The sequence below is a fragment of the Mixophyes fleayi genome, chromosome 5 (genome assembly GCF_038048845.1).
Source record: "Mixophyes fleayi isolate aMixFle1 chromosome 5, aMixFle1.hap1, whole genome shotgun sequence".
Lineage (NCBI taxonomy): Eukaryota > Metazoa > Chordata > Amphibia > Anura > Limnodynastidae > Mixophyes > Mixophyes fleayi.
Window position 1 is genome coordinate 83,916,991 of NC_134406.1, and position 17,733 is coordinate 83,934,723.

The 17,733-nt window shown below is 42.3% G+C and overlaps 1 protein-coding gene across 1 annotated transcript in view; it reads left to right on the forward strand.

The window, feature by feature from the left end:
* The window catches only part of KIF15 (kinesin family member 15), a 98,336-nt gene that overhangs the window by 49,498 nt on the left and 31,105 nt on the right, over positions 1-17,733 (forward strand). Inside the window, exons 12-16 of the mRNA XM_075212487.1 lie at positions 897-985; positions 1,460-1,669; positions 6,607-6,784; positions 9,005-9,143; positions 9,473-9,614. Of these exons, the coding sequence (XP_075068588.1) occupies positions 897-985; positions 1,460-1,669; positions 6,607-6,784; positions 9,005-9,143; positions 9,473-9,614 (758 nt within the window). The remainder of the gene's footprint in view (positions 1-896; positions 986-1,459; positions 1,670-6,606; positions 6,785-9,004; positions 9,144-9,472; positions 9,615-17,733) is intronic.

Genomic DNA, 17,733 nt, shown 5'->3' on the forward strand with positions numbered 1-17,733 from the left:
CTATTATTTATATGTGGAGATCCCATAGCTGAGCTATATTATAGAGAGATTGCCTTCATTAGAGGACACCCCTCTATATACATCATATAGGCATCTTTGGTTTAACACACAGTGTTTATGTGAAAACAACTACATGAAATACTCACTATCAATTATATAATAAGCCTGGTGCAAATATTTTTCCTGGATAAAGGATGTGAAATAAACCTAGGATACACCATATAAGATGTATATGTATCCATCTTTATACACATGAGGTTAATAATAAATAGCTATGATATTATGTGTGGAACAATTGTTTAGATCTACCAACCCCCCCTTTACCAATACCATCTATATCAAACTCCGCCCGCAACATATGGCATATCTCTAGAATATATGAGAATATTCTAAATTACATATGTGAGTGTATATCTAAAAGCACCCAATTTATATGAGGCTAAAATTACCCTTTTATAGCAACAAGGGCAGCTGCAAGTATTATGAACCATTACTGTAATTTGACACAAGATATCAATTGTCAGGGGTCCTTATACTAATAATAAAGGTGAATAGAGAACGCATCAGCTCTCACGTATTGTATTTTTAATACGAACCTAATACTTACCAAGGACAACCGTATCTCCCTATGGGTCATTTTTAATTCTTAAAACACCACATTTCAATCTTTTTCACTTCTATCTTTTATATTCGCCAATCTATACGACATTTGGATATTTAAACAACAATCTTTTTAATAACAATTATCAATAAAGTTGATTTTATAGTGATAGTCTTTCTAGACAGGAGTGCCTCACATACTACTTTACTCAGCTGATATTTATTATCAACTGTATTTTTTTCATGTCTACTACTACACAGATGCTATAAACTTTGTATTTCTTTTTAAATTTCAGCACTTTCTGTCGATGAGAATTTTACAGACTATATGAATAACTTTTTGGAGGCAGTGATGCTTTTGGAAAAGTCAGACAGTGAAAAGAAGGTAAGATTAAATGTTGCAAAGATTTGCATCTGTCTAATGGCAAGTAAAATAATTTTTACACTTGAATTTTGACTGTGTAGACATACTGTTGATTTCATGAATATAGATCAAGTGCTAATATGACTGCTTTTATTTTCCATTAAGAAAAGAAAATGTATTAAGCAATACATACGTTTTTTTCAGCCTGCAGAATTAGGTCTTAGCGATGTCTTAGTCAATATTTCATGGTAAAAGCACAATTCTAAGACAAATTTTGTGACTTTAAAATTTAAATTGTGACCGCAAACACCAAAGGCAATATTATAGAATGCAGACACTCAATTCAATTTTGTGGATGTCTACATTGTGGCCAAATTAGGTTTATTTAATTTATCAGTTAACTAGGAAAATTAATATATGTATTTCCATGTGTATTATAAAAAAAAATAATGACCCTTTTATTGTTTGTTTTTTAAAAAAAAAAAATGTCTGTAGACTCTTTTGCAAAAAGTAGCCCAGCTTGAAGATCTCTGCAACAAGAAAGAAAAATTCATCCAGTCAAACAAAATGATAGTGAAATTCAGAGAAGATCACATTGCTCGACTTGAAAAGGCTCACAAAGAAGGTCGGAATTCATTGTCAAATAATGAACAAGATGACCTTGTAGCAGAGCTGAAAGAAGAGCTGCTTGTTTTGAAAGAACAGGTACTGTCTGCTTGTAAAATGCACTTTTATGTATAGAGCTTAATCAGCTCAGATATTTTTACAGTCTCGTGAATTCGAAAATTGTTTTAGATTCTTACTTCATTATGTGTAGCCAGAATTATGGGGCAAAATAAGCATTTTCTCCTTCCCTAGTAGGGGGCACAAACTGCGAGTTGAGTTTTGTTACGTAGGATGCAGAACACTGGAAAAGAGAACTCAGGGGCTGAATTACAGCCATTTTCTCCCTGGGAGCTACCCAGAGGCCAGAAATCTGGAGCAGGATTTACTTAACACTAGGGGCAACCGAAAACCTTGTTTTGGACCTGCAGCATGTCCTATGCATTTCTTTAGTGCTACATAATTCTATGCAGGTTAAAGACTACCCTACACAGTGCTTCCAATCTTCTACTTGTCACAGTAGCTCGTCTGCCCAGGTTTTCCAGGCGAGACAGGTGGTGCCCAGCGAGAACTGATTGCTGCTCCTGTAGGATTTCCCTTTTGCAAGGAAGTGTTTCTAGCTAGCCTAGCAGATGACAAGTGAGTCTTAGTTTCCCCATTTTAGAGGGTGGCAGGTTAGTTCAGGGTCCGTTTTTCTGTCATGTCATTGGGGGACACTGACAATGGGGTATAGTAGGTGGACTTAGAGCAAGGAAAATTAGGTAAGTGTTGAGAGGATAGCTCCTCCCCTATTATGCCCCTCCTAGATGGAACCCTTCGGTGTAGGGCATTATTTTAGGGCAGCTGACCTGAATTTTCAGGGGGGAAGGGGGGGACAGCAATCTCCTACCGTTTTAGGATCAGTGTTGGGCCTCATCCTCGGATGCTTGAGTTTGAGGGGTTGTCCCTCGGGGTTATGTCATAGACCTTGTTCATTTCCCTAATCGCAATTTCTTCACCACAGTTCTGCTGCCCTGCAGACTCAGACACGGAGCGCTCCGTGGGGCTATCGTCAACCTCAAAAACCTTAAACGGGGATTCCAGATGGAATCGTAGCAGTTCATCATCACGGGCATTGAATGTGGGGAGTTCTTTGCTTCCCTGAATATAAAGAGTGCTTACCATCACATCCCCATTTAGGAGGGGGCATCACTTTGCACAATATCAGTTCTGGGCTTTACTGTTTGGACTAGTTACCACCCCACGGGTTTTCAGAAAGGTTATGGTCATGGCCGGTCTCCTGCATTCTCTGGCCGTTATTATTGTCACTTATTTAGATTATCTGCTGTTGATGGCTCCATCACCTACCTTCTTTCTTCAACAAATTCAGCTGACTATGCAATTTCTGGAAGCACACGGCTGAATTCTCAATCTGCCCAAATCTTCCTTAATTCTCATGCAAAGGATGTGTTTTCTTGACCTTGACTTCGACACAGTGCGCCAGAGGGTGTTTCTTCTGGAGGGCAAGGTTCTCTCTGCCTTAACTAAAACCCAGAACCTCCTGACCATGCGCTTCTTTTCTGCTGAGTGAAGTGGTACAGTTCGCTCAGTAACATTCTCCCCAGAGGTAACTTCTCCGGAAGTGGTCCAAATCCTACCTTCATATGGACAAGCAGTACATCAGGATGTCTGCAACCGCTCCTCAGTCCCTTACTTGGTGTTTGACTAGGCTGAATCTTACCAAGGGTCAGTCCTTCCAAGCGTGGAACTGGTTCCAGCTGACGTCTCTGTCCAGGTGGGGTGCGGTCATAGGTTCTCTCCGGTTCCAGGGCCTTTGGGATCCCCAGGAGACACTACTGTCCGTCAGTGTGCTGGAACTACAGGGGGCTTTGGCTGGTAAGTCACAGAGCCCAATTGGACAACTCTTCAGTGGTAGACTACCTGAAGCATCAGAGCGCAACCCAGAATGCCATGGCCATGAGGGAGACGGTGTCCATTTTCATCCTGGTGGTGGAAAAACTGGGAGGTCAATTACCTTAGCCGCAGCATGGTCCATCTGGGAGAATGGTCCCTTAATGTAGAGGTTTTTGCTCTTCTAGTTCATCGCTGGGGTAAGCCAGGAGAGAAATCTCATGGTGTCTCCGTCTGAACGTCAAGGTCCCTCAGTTCTGTATGAAGTCCATAGTTCCCACCGCAAGGTACATGGATACTATGACCATTCTGTGTCAGTTTCATCTGGATTACTTGTTTCCTCTGATTCCCATGCTCCCCCCGGTGCTCAAGAAAATAGAAATAGAACGGTACTCCATCATCCTCGAGATAACCATAAGCCCACCCCTCCGGTTGCTTCTTTGTCCGATCTTCTCGTCCAAGGCCCTCTTTGACGGCGTGGCTACTGAGATTCTTTGGCCCTCACACTCTGTTGTACAGTCCATGATAAAGGCTAGAAAACAGTTTTCCACTAATTACTACTGTGTGTGTGTGTGTGTGTGTGTGTGTGTGTGTGTGTGTGTGTGTGTGTGTGTGTGTAAGGCATATATTTTATGGTGTGAAGTTTAGAGTTTTCAAACGTCCCATTTTAACCTTTATCAATTGCTATCCTTCCTGCTGGAGGATCTATCCAAAATTCTCAGTCTCACTTCCTTGAAGCTGCAGGTTTCTGTGCATTCTATCTTTTTCCAGCATAAGTTGGCAGTTGAACAATGTGCAGACTTTCCTGATAGGGGGTTATCTTCATTTTCAACCACCCCTTCTTTGTTCACCCTGTAGAGCCATTGGATCTTAATTTGGTGCTTCGGGCTCTTACTAGAGAGCCTTTTGAGCCATTCGAATAATTGTACCTCCATTATGTCGCCTGGAAGGTTAGTGTCCTTGCTCGCCATCTCTTCTATTCAGAGGGTGTGTGAGTTGGGCAAACTGTGCTGTATCCAACTCCCTCCCCCCCGCCCTCTCTTCTGGTGTTTTAATCTGGTGGGGCAGTGCTTTGCATTACCCTCTTTTTGTAAGGCAAGTGGTGTAGCGTTTTGATTTAAACCAGAAGATTGCCATTGTGATGTTTTCTCCAAGGTCTCAGGCTTCAGATTTGTCTTTGCAGCTTCTGAATGTGGTCGGGACCCTGCAGTGCTATGTGGACCGTACCACTTCAGTTCGTAAGACTATTGAGTTTGTTCTGTATGATGCGCACAAGCGTGTCTGGCCGCCTTCTAAACAGTCTCTTTGTCGTTGAATCGCATCAACAATTCGTTTGGCTTACATTCATATGGCTAGGTATGTGCAGATGGCCTTGAATGCTCATTCAAACAGGGCTGTCAGTGCTTTGTGACTGGTGCATCAACCAAATTGCTTCGGCTGAATAGTTATGCCAGGCGTTGTCAGTCCCAATTGATCTCCCAATAGATTAGGTTAGTAATTTGATATGCCTATTTGGTGGCAGTGATACTGCTTGCATTTGGGCTTATGGCACGCTTATTTGGGCAGTACAGCACAGAGCATTGGTTTGCAGAGTGGCCATACTCATCTTTTTCCAAATTTTATAAAATCGACATCACCTGTGACATCAGATGTCACCTCTGCTTTGCTGTTGTTTCTTGGGGTTTTCTCCTCTCTTATTGAATGGTGGCTTTGGGGCATCCCACAGTCTGTGACCCCTTACTACTGAAGGAGAAAAAGGATTTTTTGTATATACTGTTATCTATCTTTGTGACTTTATGTATTCACAAACCTACCTACATTAGAATGCTTTTCCTTGTTGGGCTATTTGTAAACTGAGGAGGAACACAATAATAGGGGTGAAACATAATCTATTGTCTGTGTCCCCCTAGAGCCTGTAAGAAAGTGTTTTAATAAGTATAAATAGCCCCTTATACTACCACATATACTTCACATAGATAGTGTTGACTGCCATGGTGTTTTACTTGGGTCATATCTAATTAAATTTGCATTTTTCTTAACTCTTAGGAGCAAATTCAATTTGCTATGAGCTGCTAAAGTAACAATACGCATCGGGACAGATTCTGTTGTAAAGAAAAATCTGCGCAAGGTGCCTCCGGATCGGCCGTGAGACAACTTATGCAGATTTTTTTTTCTTTTTTCCTTTTATAGAAATCTCTCTCAATTTTGCTTGCGCCCCATAGAGGTGCGAACAAAAATGACCGTTGCGGCCAATTGAATCTGCCCCATAGGGATGCAAACAAAACAAAGAATCGTTTTTCATTACTGTAATAGATGTTTTAGTGAACATAATCACAACATGTGAGGGTACTATGGAACATCTTAACTAATTGAATCGGCCCAATAATATCAAAATTTTTGTATTTTGGGTGTATGTGATTTAGTTAGATCAGGTTCTTATTTTGAGATTTTTTTTTTGTGTGTATTGTCTGTTTTTATGCATCCATTTGATATTTTCTTTTTTCTGCCACTGTTCTGTGTAGTAGACTCCATACATTCCATTTGAATCATATTCATTCACAATGATAGCAATGGACTTTGCTGTTACCGTGAGCTACCTGCACTGAGGATAATTACTAGGAACTTGTGGCTCGACACACAGTGATGGGTACGCCAGCAGCAAGGATGCCTAGTAATATGTAAAGCATTGGTAGCAGCGCCCACTAATGTTTACGAGCGGTTTTGCCCAGTACAAGCCAGCAGTAGTAATGATGCCCAGTAATATGCTGCTATTAATACTAAATAATACTCAATCACATAGTGCTAGTAACCGTAAAAGTAGTGTCTAGTAATATTCCACTGGCAATAGTATTCAAGTATATATTCTTTAAATGCCAGTAGTATTCCAATAGTAACATTAATTCCTAGTAATATGCCATCAGAAAGTGATGCTGAATGAAATGTCAATAGTGTCCAGTAATGAGCAAAGGAGGCTTTACCCATTTTTTTTTTTAATTATTTTTTTTGTCTTTTTTTGAGGATTTACATTAATTTCAATTCATTAGACTGTTAAGTCAGAGAAATCTGGTTTTGTTTTTTTTTTTGTTTTTTTTTTTGCTGACCTAGTTGATTGTTTTTTTTGTTTGTTTGTTTTATGCACAATTTATTAGGTTGAGTGCCACCCTCGTGTAGCCAAGTATGCACTGGAGAACCACAGTCTCCGAGAGGAGAATAAACGCCTTCTCTCCCTTCAGTCTGTGAAACGAGCACATGAAATTACTAATTATATGATGGCCGATCTGGAGAGAGCTTTTCTGGAAGCCTCTGCATTTGTAAAGAATAATGGAGGTAAGTGTATGTATATTATAGAAACCAACAAGTTTAAAACCGAGTTGGAGAGTAAGTAACTCCACTATGTGTCAAAGCAAGTTTATGACTTAACTGAATATGGTATACAAGACATAATGTATTCATGCTATCATTCACTCGTGCAGCAGACTTGATTTGCACAAATGCAATGTGTGGATTGGACGAACATTCATGGTCAGTGACGCGCATATTAGATTTTTTTTTCTTAATTTTAATGATTTTATATTTAGTTGGTGGTGTTTTCTCTCGGTTCTGTATTGTAGACTCCATACATATTGTTTCTTATTCATTTACAATGTAACTATTGTTTTATGAATCAGTTGTAATTGCTCACTTTCCTGGCTATTTCTATATCCGCTTTTTGACTTGTATCTTATACTATTTGGTTACTGTCCTAAAGATGGTAGAGGAGCTACAGCTGTCTCTAATACTACATTACTGTAGTACTTTACTGTTTAACACTGAATAGTGCCTTCATGCTACATAGCTGAAAATGTCAATTTTGAGATGTGATTTGTTTTATTTTCAAATCTTGAATTGTTACATTGAGTTCTACAGTGTAGTAAGTGATGCACAGTTTTTAAAATGGTCTTTAGCTAAAACATAATTAGACGTTTAAAACTTTGTTACTTCAGGCTGGATCACATGGGAAAATGTGTGTGCCATTATGAAATGCCCAACATGCTGCATTTTCACATGTAACTTCCAGCTTTGTTGGGTTTTGTGTGTTTTTATTCTATTGAAAGCTGTTACATTACAGGAGTTTGAGACCTCTTGAACGCCAAGTTTCTCCAGCTGGATAAACTTAGTGTTCTAAAATGCCTGTGTGACATAACTCTTTTTACACAGTGAATGTGCAGTAACTGATTAAATTCACACACACTCATGCACAATGGTAGTTGATAGTTCTGATAATCAACAATACTTGAATAGATTTGCCCACTTAATATACAAAGTAGATTCCAAAATATCCACTCCTAGGCAAATAGCAACTTAATGGTGGTGTCATGCGGTAATTATTCACACTAGGGCTTTTAAAGCAACAGCATTGCTCGTGAGTATTTTTCATAGTGGTTTTTATTGCAGCTTGGCAATTGCTTATAATGAGCGCTTTAAACGCTCTTTCATAGTGTGCTTCCTATATGTATTTTTATTGGAGATTGTATGTTTTTATTGAGCACTTTGGACACTTGTACATCATCCCCGTTTATTTATATAGCGACACCAATTCAGCAGCGCTGTATAGAGTATATTTGTCAATCACACCAGTCCCTGCCCGAATGGAGCTTACAGTCCAAATTCCCTAACACACAGACTAGGGTTAATTTGTCAGCAGCCAATTAACCTACTAGTATGTTTTTGGAGGGGAGAACATACAAACTTCACACAGGAAACCCACGTAAACTGAATCAAACTCATGACCTCAGTGCTGCGCGGCAAAAGTGTTAACCACTGAGCCACCATGCTGCCCAAATTCTATGATCGTTTTACAACTGCTCAAGCTATTTAAATCCTCTCCATTTTATAAAAATAAATGCTCCAAGTAGATGCTGCATTTCAACTATAGTGTGACAAACTCCCGTGTATTACCACCCTAATTCTCAATGTGTGTTAGAAAGTTCTCAAAACATTATGTTCAGCAAATGTCTAAATGTAAACAATTCTAGCAGACAAGTATAGGTTCTGATAGTTTCTAAAGTAAGTGTTCCAAAAGTACAAACATTTTCTAATACAGCTTTCTATTATAGTGTTAAATCACCTGGTCCAAAAAAACAAAAACACCTTTGTAAGCATTTAAATTGATTCAAGTATTAGAATTTACTATTTGTCATTTGGCCATCTAGAATTTTATCGCGTTTTTTTTTTTTTCGAATTCTACTCAGTGGTTGAAGTTGAAATTTAAAAGTGACGGCATGTAAAATGTAAGTCAATGGAATTTGATAATTTTACAATGAAAGCAGCAGCAGAAGTGGCAGTTTGGCATTACCACCATATACTGACCTGCTTCTACCACTGATTTTATTGGAAGGTTGGATAGTATATATCCAAACGACAACTTAGGAATGTTCAGTTATTTTTTCCTTTTACCAGAAAACATTTTTATTGAAAAGAAAAACTCCTACATGGTTACTTCTGGACTTCTATGTCTAACTTTGTTCAAGGGCACGCAGTTCATCTTCCTTTTCTTTGTTCTTCCAGTTCTACCAATGCATTCCACACCAATACATCCAGATAACAATTTGGGTTCTACCGAAAAGCTGAAGGAGAAGTTGTTACAACTTCAAAGTGAGCTGGCCACTGCAAAGCAAGAATATGAAGAATTCAAAGAGCTAACAAAGTTAGTTACAAACTATGTCCAAACCTCAGAGCTGATTTCTCAAGGAACAAAAGAGAAATTACACAAATGTGCCCATAATTGTGTGTTCTATTTTCTTTTAATTGAATTGTATAGTGATCCAAGTTACATAACTTTCATATATGTTTGCATAGTAATGCCTCCAGCAGACATTTGGCAGTGGCACCTCAATTGCACGTTTGTGTATTTGTTTTAAGAGAGATCTTTGGCAGTTATGGGGCTGCCTTTAATATAAATCCAAATGAAATCCCTGAAGAGTAAAATAGTCACTTTTGTGAATGTCACATAATACATGTATTTATTTTTCTTAGAAAGAAGCAAGTTGAGCAGGAGTCAGAGCTCCAGTCTTTGCAGAAATCCAACAATCATCTTGAAAACATTTTGGAAGCTATTCAAGCTCACAAGAGGCATGAAGTGTCTCAGTTGAATAAAATGCATGTAGAAACAATAAAGGTAAATAATTACACTACATGAGAGCCTTTTTAATATTTTACTGTACACAACCATGTGATTGGGCATAAAATGCATTGTTCAGCTGCAATCCATTGTGTTGGCTACAATATGCTTCAGCCTGTCACAATCACAAAAAGCAACATGTCAGACTTACAACCAATGAACAAAAGCTTCATTTTCACTGTATTAACAGTTGGGAAATGTATCCTTATTAGTAATATATAACAAACAATAGTTGCCACCTTATTTGAACCGTATGACAAAGTAACAAAAAGGAGTCATGAGACCTGTATAAAAAAAAGCATTTGGCCTGTGGCCTTGCTTTCTCAATCATCCACTCTGGGGGACACTGCCACCATGAAGTTGTGTGAGAGGGCGGTAGGGGTTAAATTGCTATATATTTGTCCTTCACATGTAACACACATATGAAATAGTCTTTCCCTTCCTAGACACTTAGTTTTATTTTAGAATTCTCTAAGAAGGTTTAGGACAGACTTCTCCACCAGGCGTAAAGTCTGAGTCTATAAACTGTAACACTTCATATGACATAGTCCCTGGGTTCTCTAGCTGTTTTGGGGCATCAGACAGGGTCAAAACAAGTAATTGTACCATCTGTATGCTCTGCTCTATTGTGTGGTTTCCTGTTCTGTTTTTCCTTTAGAAAAAAAAAGGTAAAAAATAATATTAATTATGTCTGACAAAGGGAAAGTGCACAGGTTAAATTTTATACCTGTTCTAAATGTGCTGCCAACTTCCTGTGAGTCAGCAGGACCAGGGGGCAGTTCGTGCGCAGTGTGAAGCAGGGGCTAGTGGAGTGCAGGCGCTGGGGAGTGCCACGGTGACAGTGGAGGAACCAGCTGGCACAGTCAATGTCTATGCTAGCTCAGCTTATCAACAGACAAGCAAAATCTGTAATCATAGCTGTGGGTATTCCCACAGGTTCCGCTCCTATTGCCTCGGCGGAGTCTGAGGGGCCAGTTTCAGAGGTGGCTAGGGGAGACATGTTTCGGATGATTTCCCCTTCCCGCAGTGTTGGACATAATCCATAAAGATATATCTGCTTTGGGGTCCAGAGTTTGGATCATTGAGCAACAGGTTTCCCTTCCGAGCCTTCACCTGTGGCCCCTGCACATTCCTGTTTTATTGTAAGATTTGTTTGTGTATAGGTTGTAACAGTTGTTTAAAATGCCTGTTGATATGTGTTTACAGATAGGTATCTTTTTTTTCTATGATTAAATATATTATTATTGGTTAAGGTTAATGTGTGGTTCTTTTGAAGGTTAGAGTGCTGCACAAACGCCAAAAAAGAAAGCAACATAAATTACATTTACTCCCAGATCAATAGTATGAGACCACAATATTTTTCTCTTTCATCCGGTCTGGGGGACACTGCTTACCATGGGTTGTGGAGGGGAGCTTGGGAGTTGACACCTAACTAGTTAACTTTAGTACTGCTGGCAAACCCCTCCCCTCTACAAACCCCCTGCCTCTTCCTGTCCAGTTTTTTTTAGGTGCCCTGGAGTTTGGGCAGCCTTTTTTTTAGTGCTTACCGTATATACTCGAGTATAAGTCGACCCGAATATAAGCCGAGGCACTTAATTTTACCACAAAAAACTGGGAAAACGTATTGATTCGAGTATATGCCTAGGGTGGGAAATGCAGCAACTACTGGTAAATTTCAAAAATAAAAACAGTGCTGGATATCATTAACACTGGGCTCCCAATAATACAAACTTGAGGTTGTAAATAAATATATCAAAATTTATTGTTATTAAACATCAAAAAAATTATATAAGTACATAATATATACCCATATCCTAATAAATTGTACACAAATGGTTAAACTAAATCCTTTGCACTTGGTATCAAGCTTAATAGGTGAACACAGATATAAATAACATTCACTAAAGACAACTCAGATCATGAATATAGAAATCAATGAGACAGTCTGTGGATACTAAATACATGTGCCAGTTCCATGTATTCTCCTTTAGAAGGTGATGAGCAGTTACTCCTAAGTGTTCAGAACAGTACAGTAATTTAGGCTTTAGTAATGCAAAAGATGCTGCACATACGCTAAATAGAATTTGATATAATAGCTCAGATAAAGATAAGTTTGATTTTGTTTGCTGGAAGAAACATTTTAACAGAACAATACAATTTGCTTTGTGCGATTTAACCCTTATTATACTTGAAGTTTGGCATGTTTTTAGACTTTTCAATGATTTCACAGTTATGCAAAGGAATCTTCAGACACTTATTAATAGGTGACAAAAAAATTAAAATATTGGACTTTAGAAAACTGATGCAAATAATTGCAGTTGACAAGTCAGGGTACTCACATGTGTCTCTGACCAGCGGGGCTAGATGGAAATGTCCCGGTCTTTAGCTTTGACTGACAGGCTCCTTTTCATTTAACTTTATTGTTCCATGTGCAGTGAACACACAAAAACGGGCTACAATAAAATGGTGGCTGACAGTGATCCACAGAAGCTTCAGATGCCTGCAGATGAGCGGGGGAGACTGGAGAACGGAGACCAGGTAAGTGGGACTCGAGTAAAAACCGAGGGGGGCTTTTTTCAGCACAAAAAATGTGCTGAAAAACTCGGCTTATACACGAGTATATACGGTAGTTTAATTTTAAGAAATTTTATTTTTTTCTTTTTTTTTTTACTTTTGATTCTGGTGGCAGTGCTGGAGTGTGTTCTACTATAGAGAACACACTCACAGCTTGGCAGCGCAGGCATTCCCCTGTCAGCTGAGAGCCAGCGGTTCTCACTGACAGGGACTGAAGAACAAAGTGCCTGATTGAAAGGAGTGACAAGCGGTCTCACGGACCGCTGCACTCCTACAGCCTCCCCGATAACCGGCGCTGCCATTACAGGTATAGAGCGCCGGTTATCGGATAATGAAAATGGCGGCGGCCATCTTGGATATCGGCAGCAGCGCTGAGGAGAGGGGGCTATACAAAGATTCCCCCCTCAGACATAGGAGGGGGGCGTCGGAGACCTTCCGCTGCGGAGACCTCTGTCCTAGAGGTCTCCACTACTCTGCACAGTTCTTTTTGGAAAGAAATTAGATGACAGAAATTGGAAAAGAATGTAGGGAGGGGGAGCTAAAACATAGAGTTCCCCCCTCCTTACAGAGAGAGAGATGGTCTTTCCCAGGTCTTTTGGCGCCAGCTCAGGCCCGGGAAGAGGAACAGAACTGAGGAGAAAGCAAAGGAGGAACCCAGGACTGCTGTCAGATCTTCTCCCCTTTGTGGCCCTTGGGCTAAGTATCACCTTTAATTACACACATATCTGATGTTGTAATACTGGGCTAGCAGGTTTACATTATAGCCTCCTACTAGCCATAGATATTTATGGTGTTTACTATTTTCAAGTACAACTTTTAGAAATATATCAGTTGATTACTTGGTATTACTCTGTTCATTGCATACTTTACTCTCTTTCTCTCTCTGCTATCTATCTGTATATTCAGCTAGATTTATTTTTAATCTGTGTGCCTTCCTTTATAAATATGGCAGATAAGGGAAAGGGCCCTATGCCAAAATATTTCACATGTTCTAAATGTAATGTTAAATTGCCAGGTGCCCAGAGGGACCCGTTGGCGCTCTGCACGGCATGTGAAGCAGAGGCTTCCACTGCTCAGACAAAGCAGGTTTCAGTCCCACCGTCGGTGGAGCTGGCCTGGGTTACCTCCCTTACACAGTCGGTTAGCTCTTTAGCTCAGATGGTGCTTCAGTCTAACCAGTTGCTGACTACTGTGGCAACTTCTGTGGCTAGTAATGCATATTCACAGTCAGACCTCCCGGCTTCCTCAGGTTCTAGTGCTTTGAGTTTGCCGGGACCATCCTCATTACAGACTGACCCAGCCCTGGTTGCTACAGAACCGGCATGGTCTACAGCTTTTATTAGAGGGTTGGACAGGTTTAACCAGCTGCTTGACCCCTCTAATACCCCGCCTGCTAAAAGAAAGAGGCCTAGATATGTTAATCCCCTCTTGGTCCTCTCATTCTGAGGAGGAGTCTGAGGAAGAAGGGGAAATTTATTCGGATACCGACCAGGGTCATTCCTCAGAGCAGGGAGAAATTTCTAAAGGCCAATTTGTTAACGATTTGGTTTAAGCGGTAAGACAGGCGTTGGATCTTCCGGTACCGGAAGATGATGTTACCCCCAGAGACACAAGTCTCTTTAAAAAGGCCAAAAGGAAGGCCAGCCGTTTTTCTCCTTCCGCGGAACTTAGAGATATTGCTGAAGGGGCATGGAAACATCCTGATAAAAGATTTTCTATCCCCAAGAGGTTCTCTTCCCTGTATCCCTTACAGTAAGAAGAAGTGGTTCGTGGGGGGGGGGTTTTCCGAGGTGGATATCCCTAATGCTCGCTTGGCAAAACATACTTTTCTTCCAGCCCCTGGTTCAGCGTCCCTTCCGGACGCCAATGACCGCAAGATTGAATCCCAGCTCAAATCCATATTTGCGGCTGCGGGTTCTGCCTTCAGACCCACATTTGCCTCGGCCTGGGTGGCTAGAGCCATGGAGGCATGGGCAGACCAGCTAGCTGAGGCCTTACAGGACTCCGAATTTCTTACCCTAGCCTTGCACTTAAAGGAGGCTTCGGGGTATCTTTATGAAGCGGCCCAGAACTCAGCTGCGGTTTCCTCTTCCATTCAGGTGGCCTCCATTTCAGCCAGAAGGACGCTTTGGTTGAAATCCTGGGAAGGCGATGCGGAATCAAAAAGGTCCGTTGAAACTGTTCCTTTTTCGGCAGCAGGTTTGTGCGGCCCGGAATTAGATACCCTTATTTCCCAGGCCACGGGGGGCAAAAGCACTTCCATGCCAGTTTATGCTAACAGGAGCCCTGCCCCGAGGGGCAGCTCCTTTCGTCAGCCCTTTCGTGGGGCCTCTTCCCATAGGGGACAGTCCTTTAGAGGCAGGCAATCCAATTCCCGAGGCTCTTCTACCAGGGGGAGGTCCTCATTTGCATCTAAGCGCCAGGCCCCTAAAACCCAGGAGAAGCATGTGTCCTGACGACCACCCTGTACTGCAGGGGGGGGACGTCTGTCTCTGTTTTACGAACAGTGGGCGGCGTCTTCCCAAGATCCTTGGATTCGTGGAATTATTTCAGAAGGGTACAAAATAGACCTTTCGGGCCCAGCTCCACGCCGTTACTTCCAGGCCCCTCTTCCCTGAGATCCAGTAAGAATACAAGCTATACGGGATTGTGTAGCTTCTCTTCTAGCTCAGAGGGTCATCTGCAGGGTTCCAGATTACCAGAAAGGAACAGGTTTTTATTCCAACCTATTCCTTGTCTCGAAGCCGGACGGCTCCTTTCGTCCAATCCTAAACCTAAAGGGCCTCAATGTTCACTTAAGGGTTGACAAATTTCGGATGGAATCTCTAAGGTCAGTAATAAAGGCCTAGAGAAAGATCAGTTCATAGCATCCATAGATATAAAGGACGCATATCTCCATATTCCCATTTGGATCCACCATCAGTCCCTTCTCAGATTTTCGGTGGGATCAGTTCACTATCAGTTTCGGGCCCTCCCCTTTGGCCTCTCAACAGCGCCAAGGGTCTTCACAAAAATGATGTCAGTAATGGCAGCATGTCTTCACCTGCAGGGTGTTCAGGTCGTTCCTTATTTGGGCGACCTACTCATCAAGGCTTCCACAGAGAGTTGCCTAGGCTATCACCTATCCCTCACCCAGGCGGTTCTCGAGGGCCACGGATGGCTGATAAATTCAAGGAAATCCCAGTTGGTTCCGTGTCAGCGCAGGGTGTTCCTGGGACTCATTATGGACACCAGCAAGCAAAGGATCTTTCTTCCAGTAGAGAAGGTCACCTCTATTCAGAAGGTAACCGCTCAGGTTCTGTCTTCCCCCAATCCCTCAATGCACTTGTGCATGAGGCTACTAAGAAAGATGGTGGCCTCCTTCGAGACCATTCCCTTTGGTCGAGCCCATTCTCGATGTTTCTAGTGGGACCTATTGTCAAAGTGGTCAGGTTCACACCTACACCTGGAACTTCAGAAAATCTCTCTATCCCAGAGGGCGAGAACATCTCTTCAGTGGTGGCTGTGCCAGGATCACTTGAATGTGGGCAGATCCTTCGCACCTTGGTCGTGGATCATAGCCACGACGGACGCCAGCTTGAAAGGTTGGGTGGCGGTAGTCCTGCACCTCCGGCTCCAGGGATGTTGGTCGGTTCAGGAGTCTGCTCTCCCAATAAATGTATTGGAATTGAAGGCCATTCTGCTAGCCCTTCCGGGAGCTCAATCCCTTCTTCAGGGCCACCCGGTCAGAATCCAGTCCGACAATGCCACGGCCGTGGCATATGTCAACAGACAAGGAGGAACCAGGAGCGCAGCGGCGATGGATATCGCAGCCCAAATATTGGTTTGGGCAGAGCTATATGTTCCGGCAAGATCAGCAGTTTTCATTCCAGGAATAGAAAACTGGGAGGCGGACTACCTAAGTTAAACCAGATGATGGCGGGGGAGTGGTCTCTTCACCCGGAAGTCTTTCAATCTCTGGTTCACAGGTGGGGTCTTCCAGACATAGACCTCATGGCCTCCAGACACAACAGAAAGGTCCACAGGTTCGGCGCAAGGGTAAGAAATCCCTTAGCGACGGCAGTGGATGTCATAACGATGTCATGGGAATTCAGGATGGGATACCTGTTTCCTCCGATCCCCATGCTTCCTCGCGTCCTCAGACGAGTACGGCAGGGTTCCCTACCAGTAATTCTAGTAGCCCCCTTCTGGCCACGGCGTGTGTGGTTCGCAGAAATAATATCTATGGCGGAAGGTCCGGGATTCCACCTTCTGTATCGTCACGACCTTCTTCTTCAAGGTCCATTCCATCACCAGAATTTACCTCGGCTCAATTTAACGGCATGGCTGTTGAGGCCAGCCTCTGGAGGGCTAAAGGGTTTTCTTCCAGTGTAATACTAACAATGAGGCGAGCTAGGAAACCAGTTGCATCTCGCATCTATCACCGGTTTTGGAAGGCCTATATTAGCTGGTGCGAAAGTAGGACATACCACTCGTCCTCCTTTCGCCTCCCACGCTTGTTAGCTTTCCTTCAGCATGGCCTAGAAGCAGGCCTTAGATTAGGCTCCCTGAAGGTTCAGGTTTCAGCCCTTTCAATATTTTTTCATACGAAATTGGCTGATTTGCCAGGAATTAGGACTTTTTTTCCCAGGGAGTTCTGCATATACAGCCTCCTTATGTCCCTCCTACAGCTCCATGGGATCTCAACTTGGTTCTGGACATGCTCAAGGGACCCCCCTTCAAGCCATTGAGCAGGGCAGATTTAAAGTGGTTGACCTGGAAGGTCCTCTTTCTTCTGGCTATTGCTTCTGCTCGCAGAGTTCTGAATTTGGAGCCCTGTTCTGTCGGGAACCTTATTTGGTTTTCCACGAGGACAGAGCGGTGTTAAGAACCCTTCCTTCTTTTCTGCCAAAGGTAGTTTCGGCTTTTCATCTAAACCAAGAAATTATAGTTCCGGTTTTCTCATCTACTTCTCATGCGGATCAGCAATCGATAAAAAAGTTGGATGTGGTTAGGGCTCTCCGCATTTATGTTAAAAGAACTTCCCAGATTAGACGGACTGACTCTGTTTGTCCTTTATGACGCTAATAAGAGAGGCTGGCCAGCCTCAAAACAATCCATCACCAGATGGATTACGTCTACTATCAGGCAAGCTTATATAAAGGCTAACCGTGCTGTGCCGGAGAGACTTACAGCCCGTTCCACCAGATCGGTGGGAGCCTCGTGGGCAGCAAGGAATGGAGCTTCTGCTTTGCAGGGCAGCCACCTGGTCCTCTGTCCACACCTTTACCAAATTTTACCAGTTTAATATATTTGCCTCTGCGAATACAAATTTCGCTCGTAGTGCTTTACAAGCAGGGCTTTGAGTAGTCCCACCCTTAGGGGCTGCTTTAGAATGTCCCCATGGTAAGCAGTGTCCCCCAGACCGGATGAAAGAGAAAAGAGGATTTATGTACTTGCGTTAAAATCCGTTTCTCTGATTCCGTCTGGGGGACACTGCGATCCCTCCCTTCTGTTATTCTTCTGTGTGCTCTTATGTGACTGCCCTTTTTATCCTTGGGCT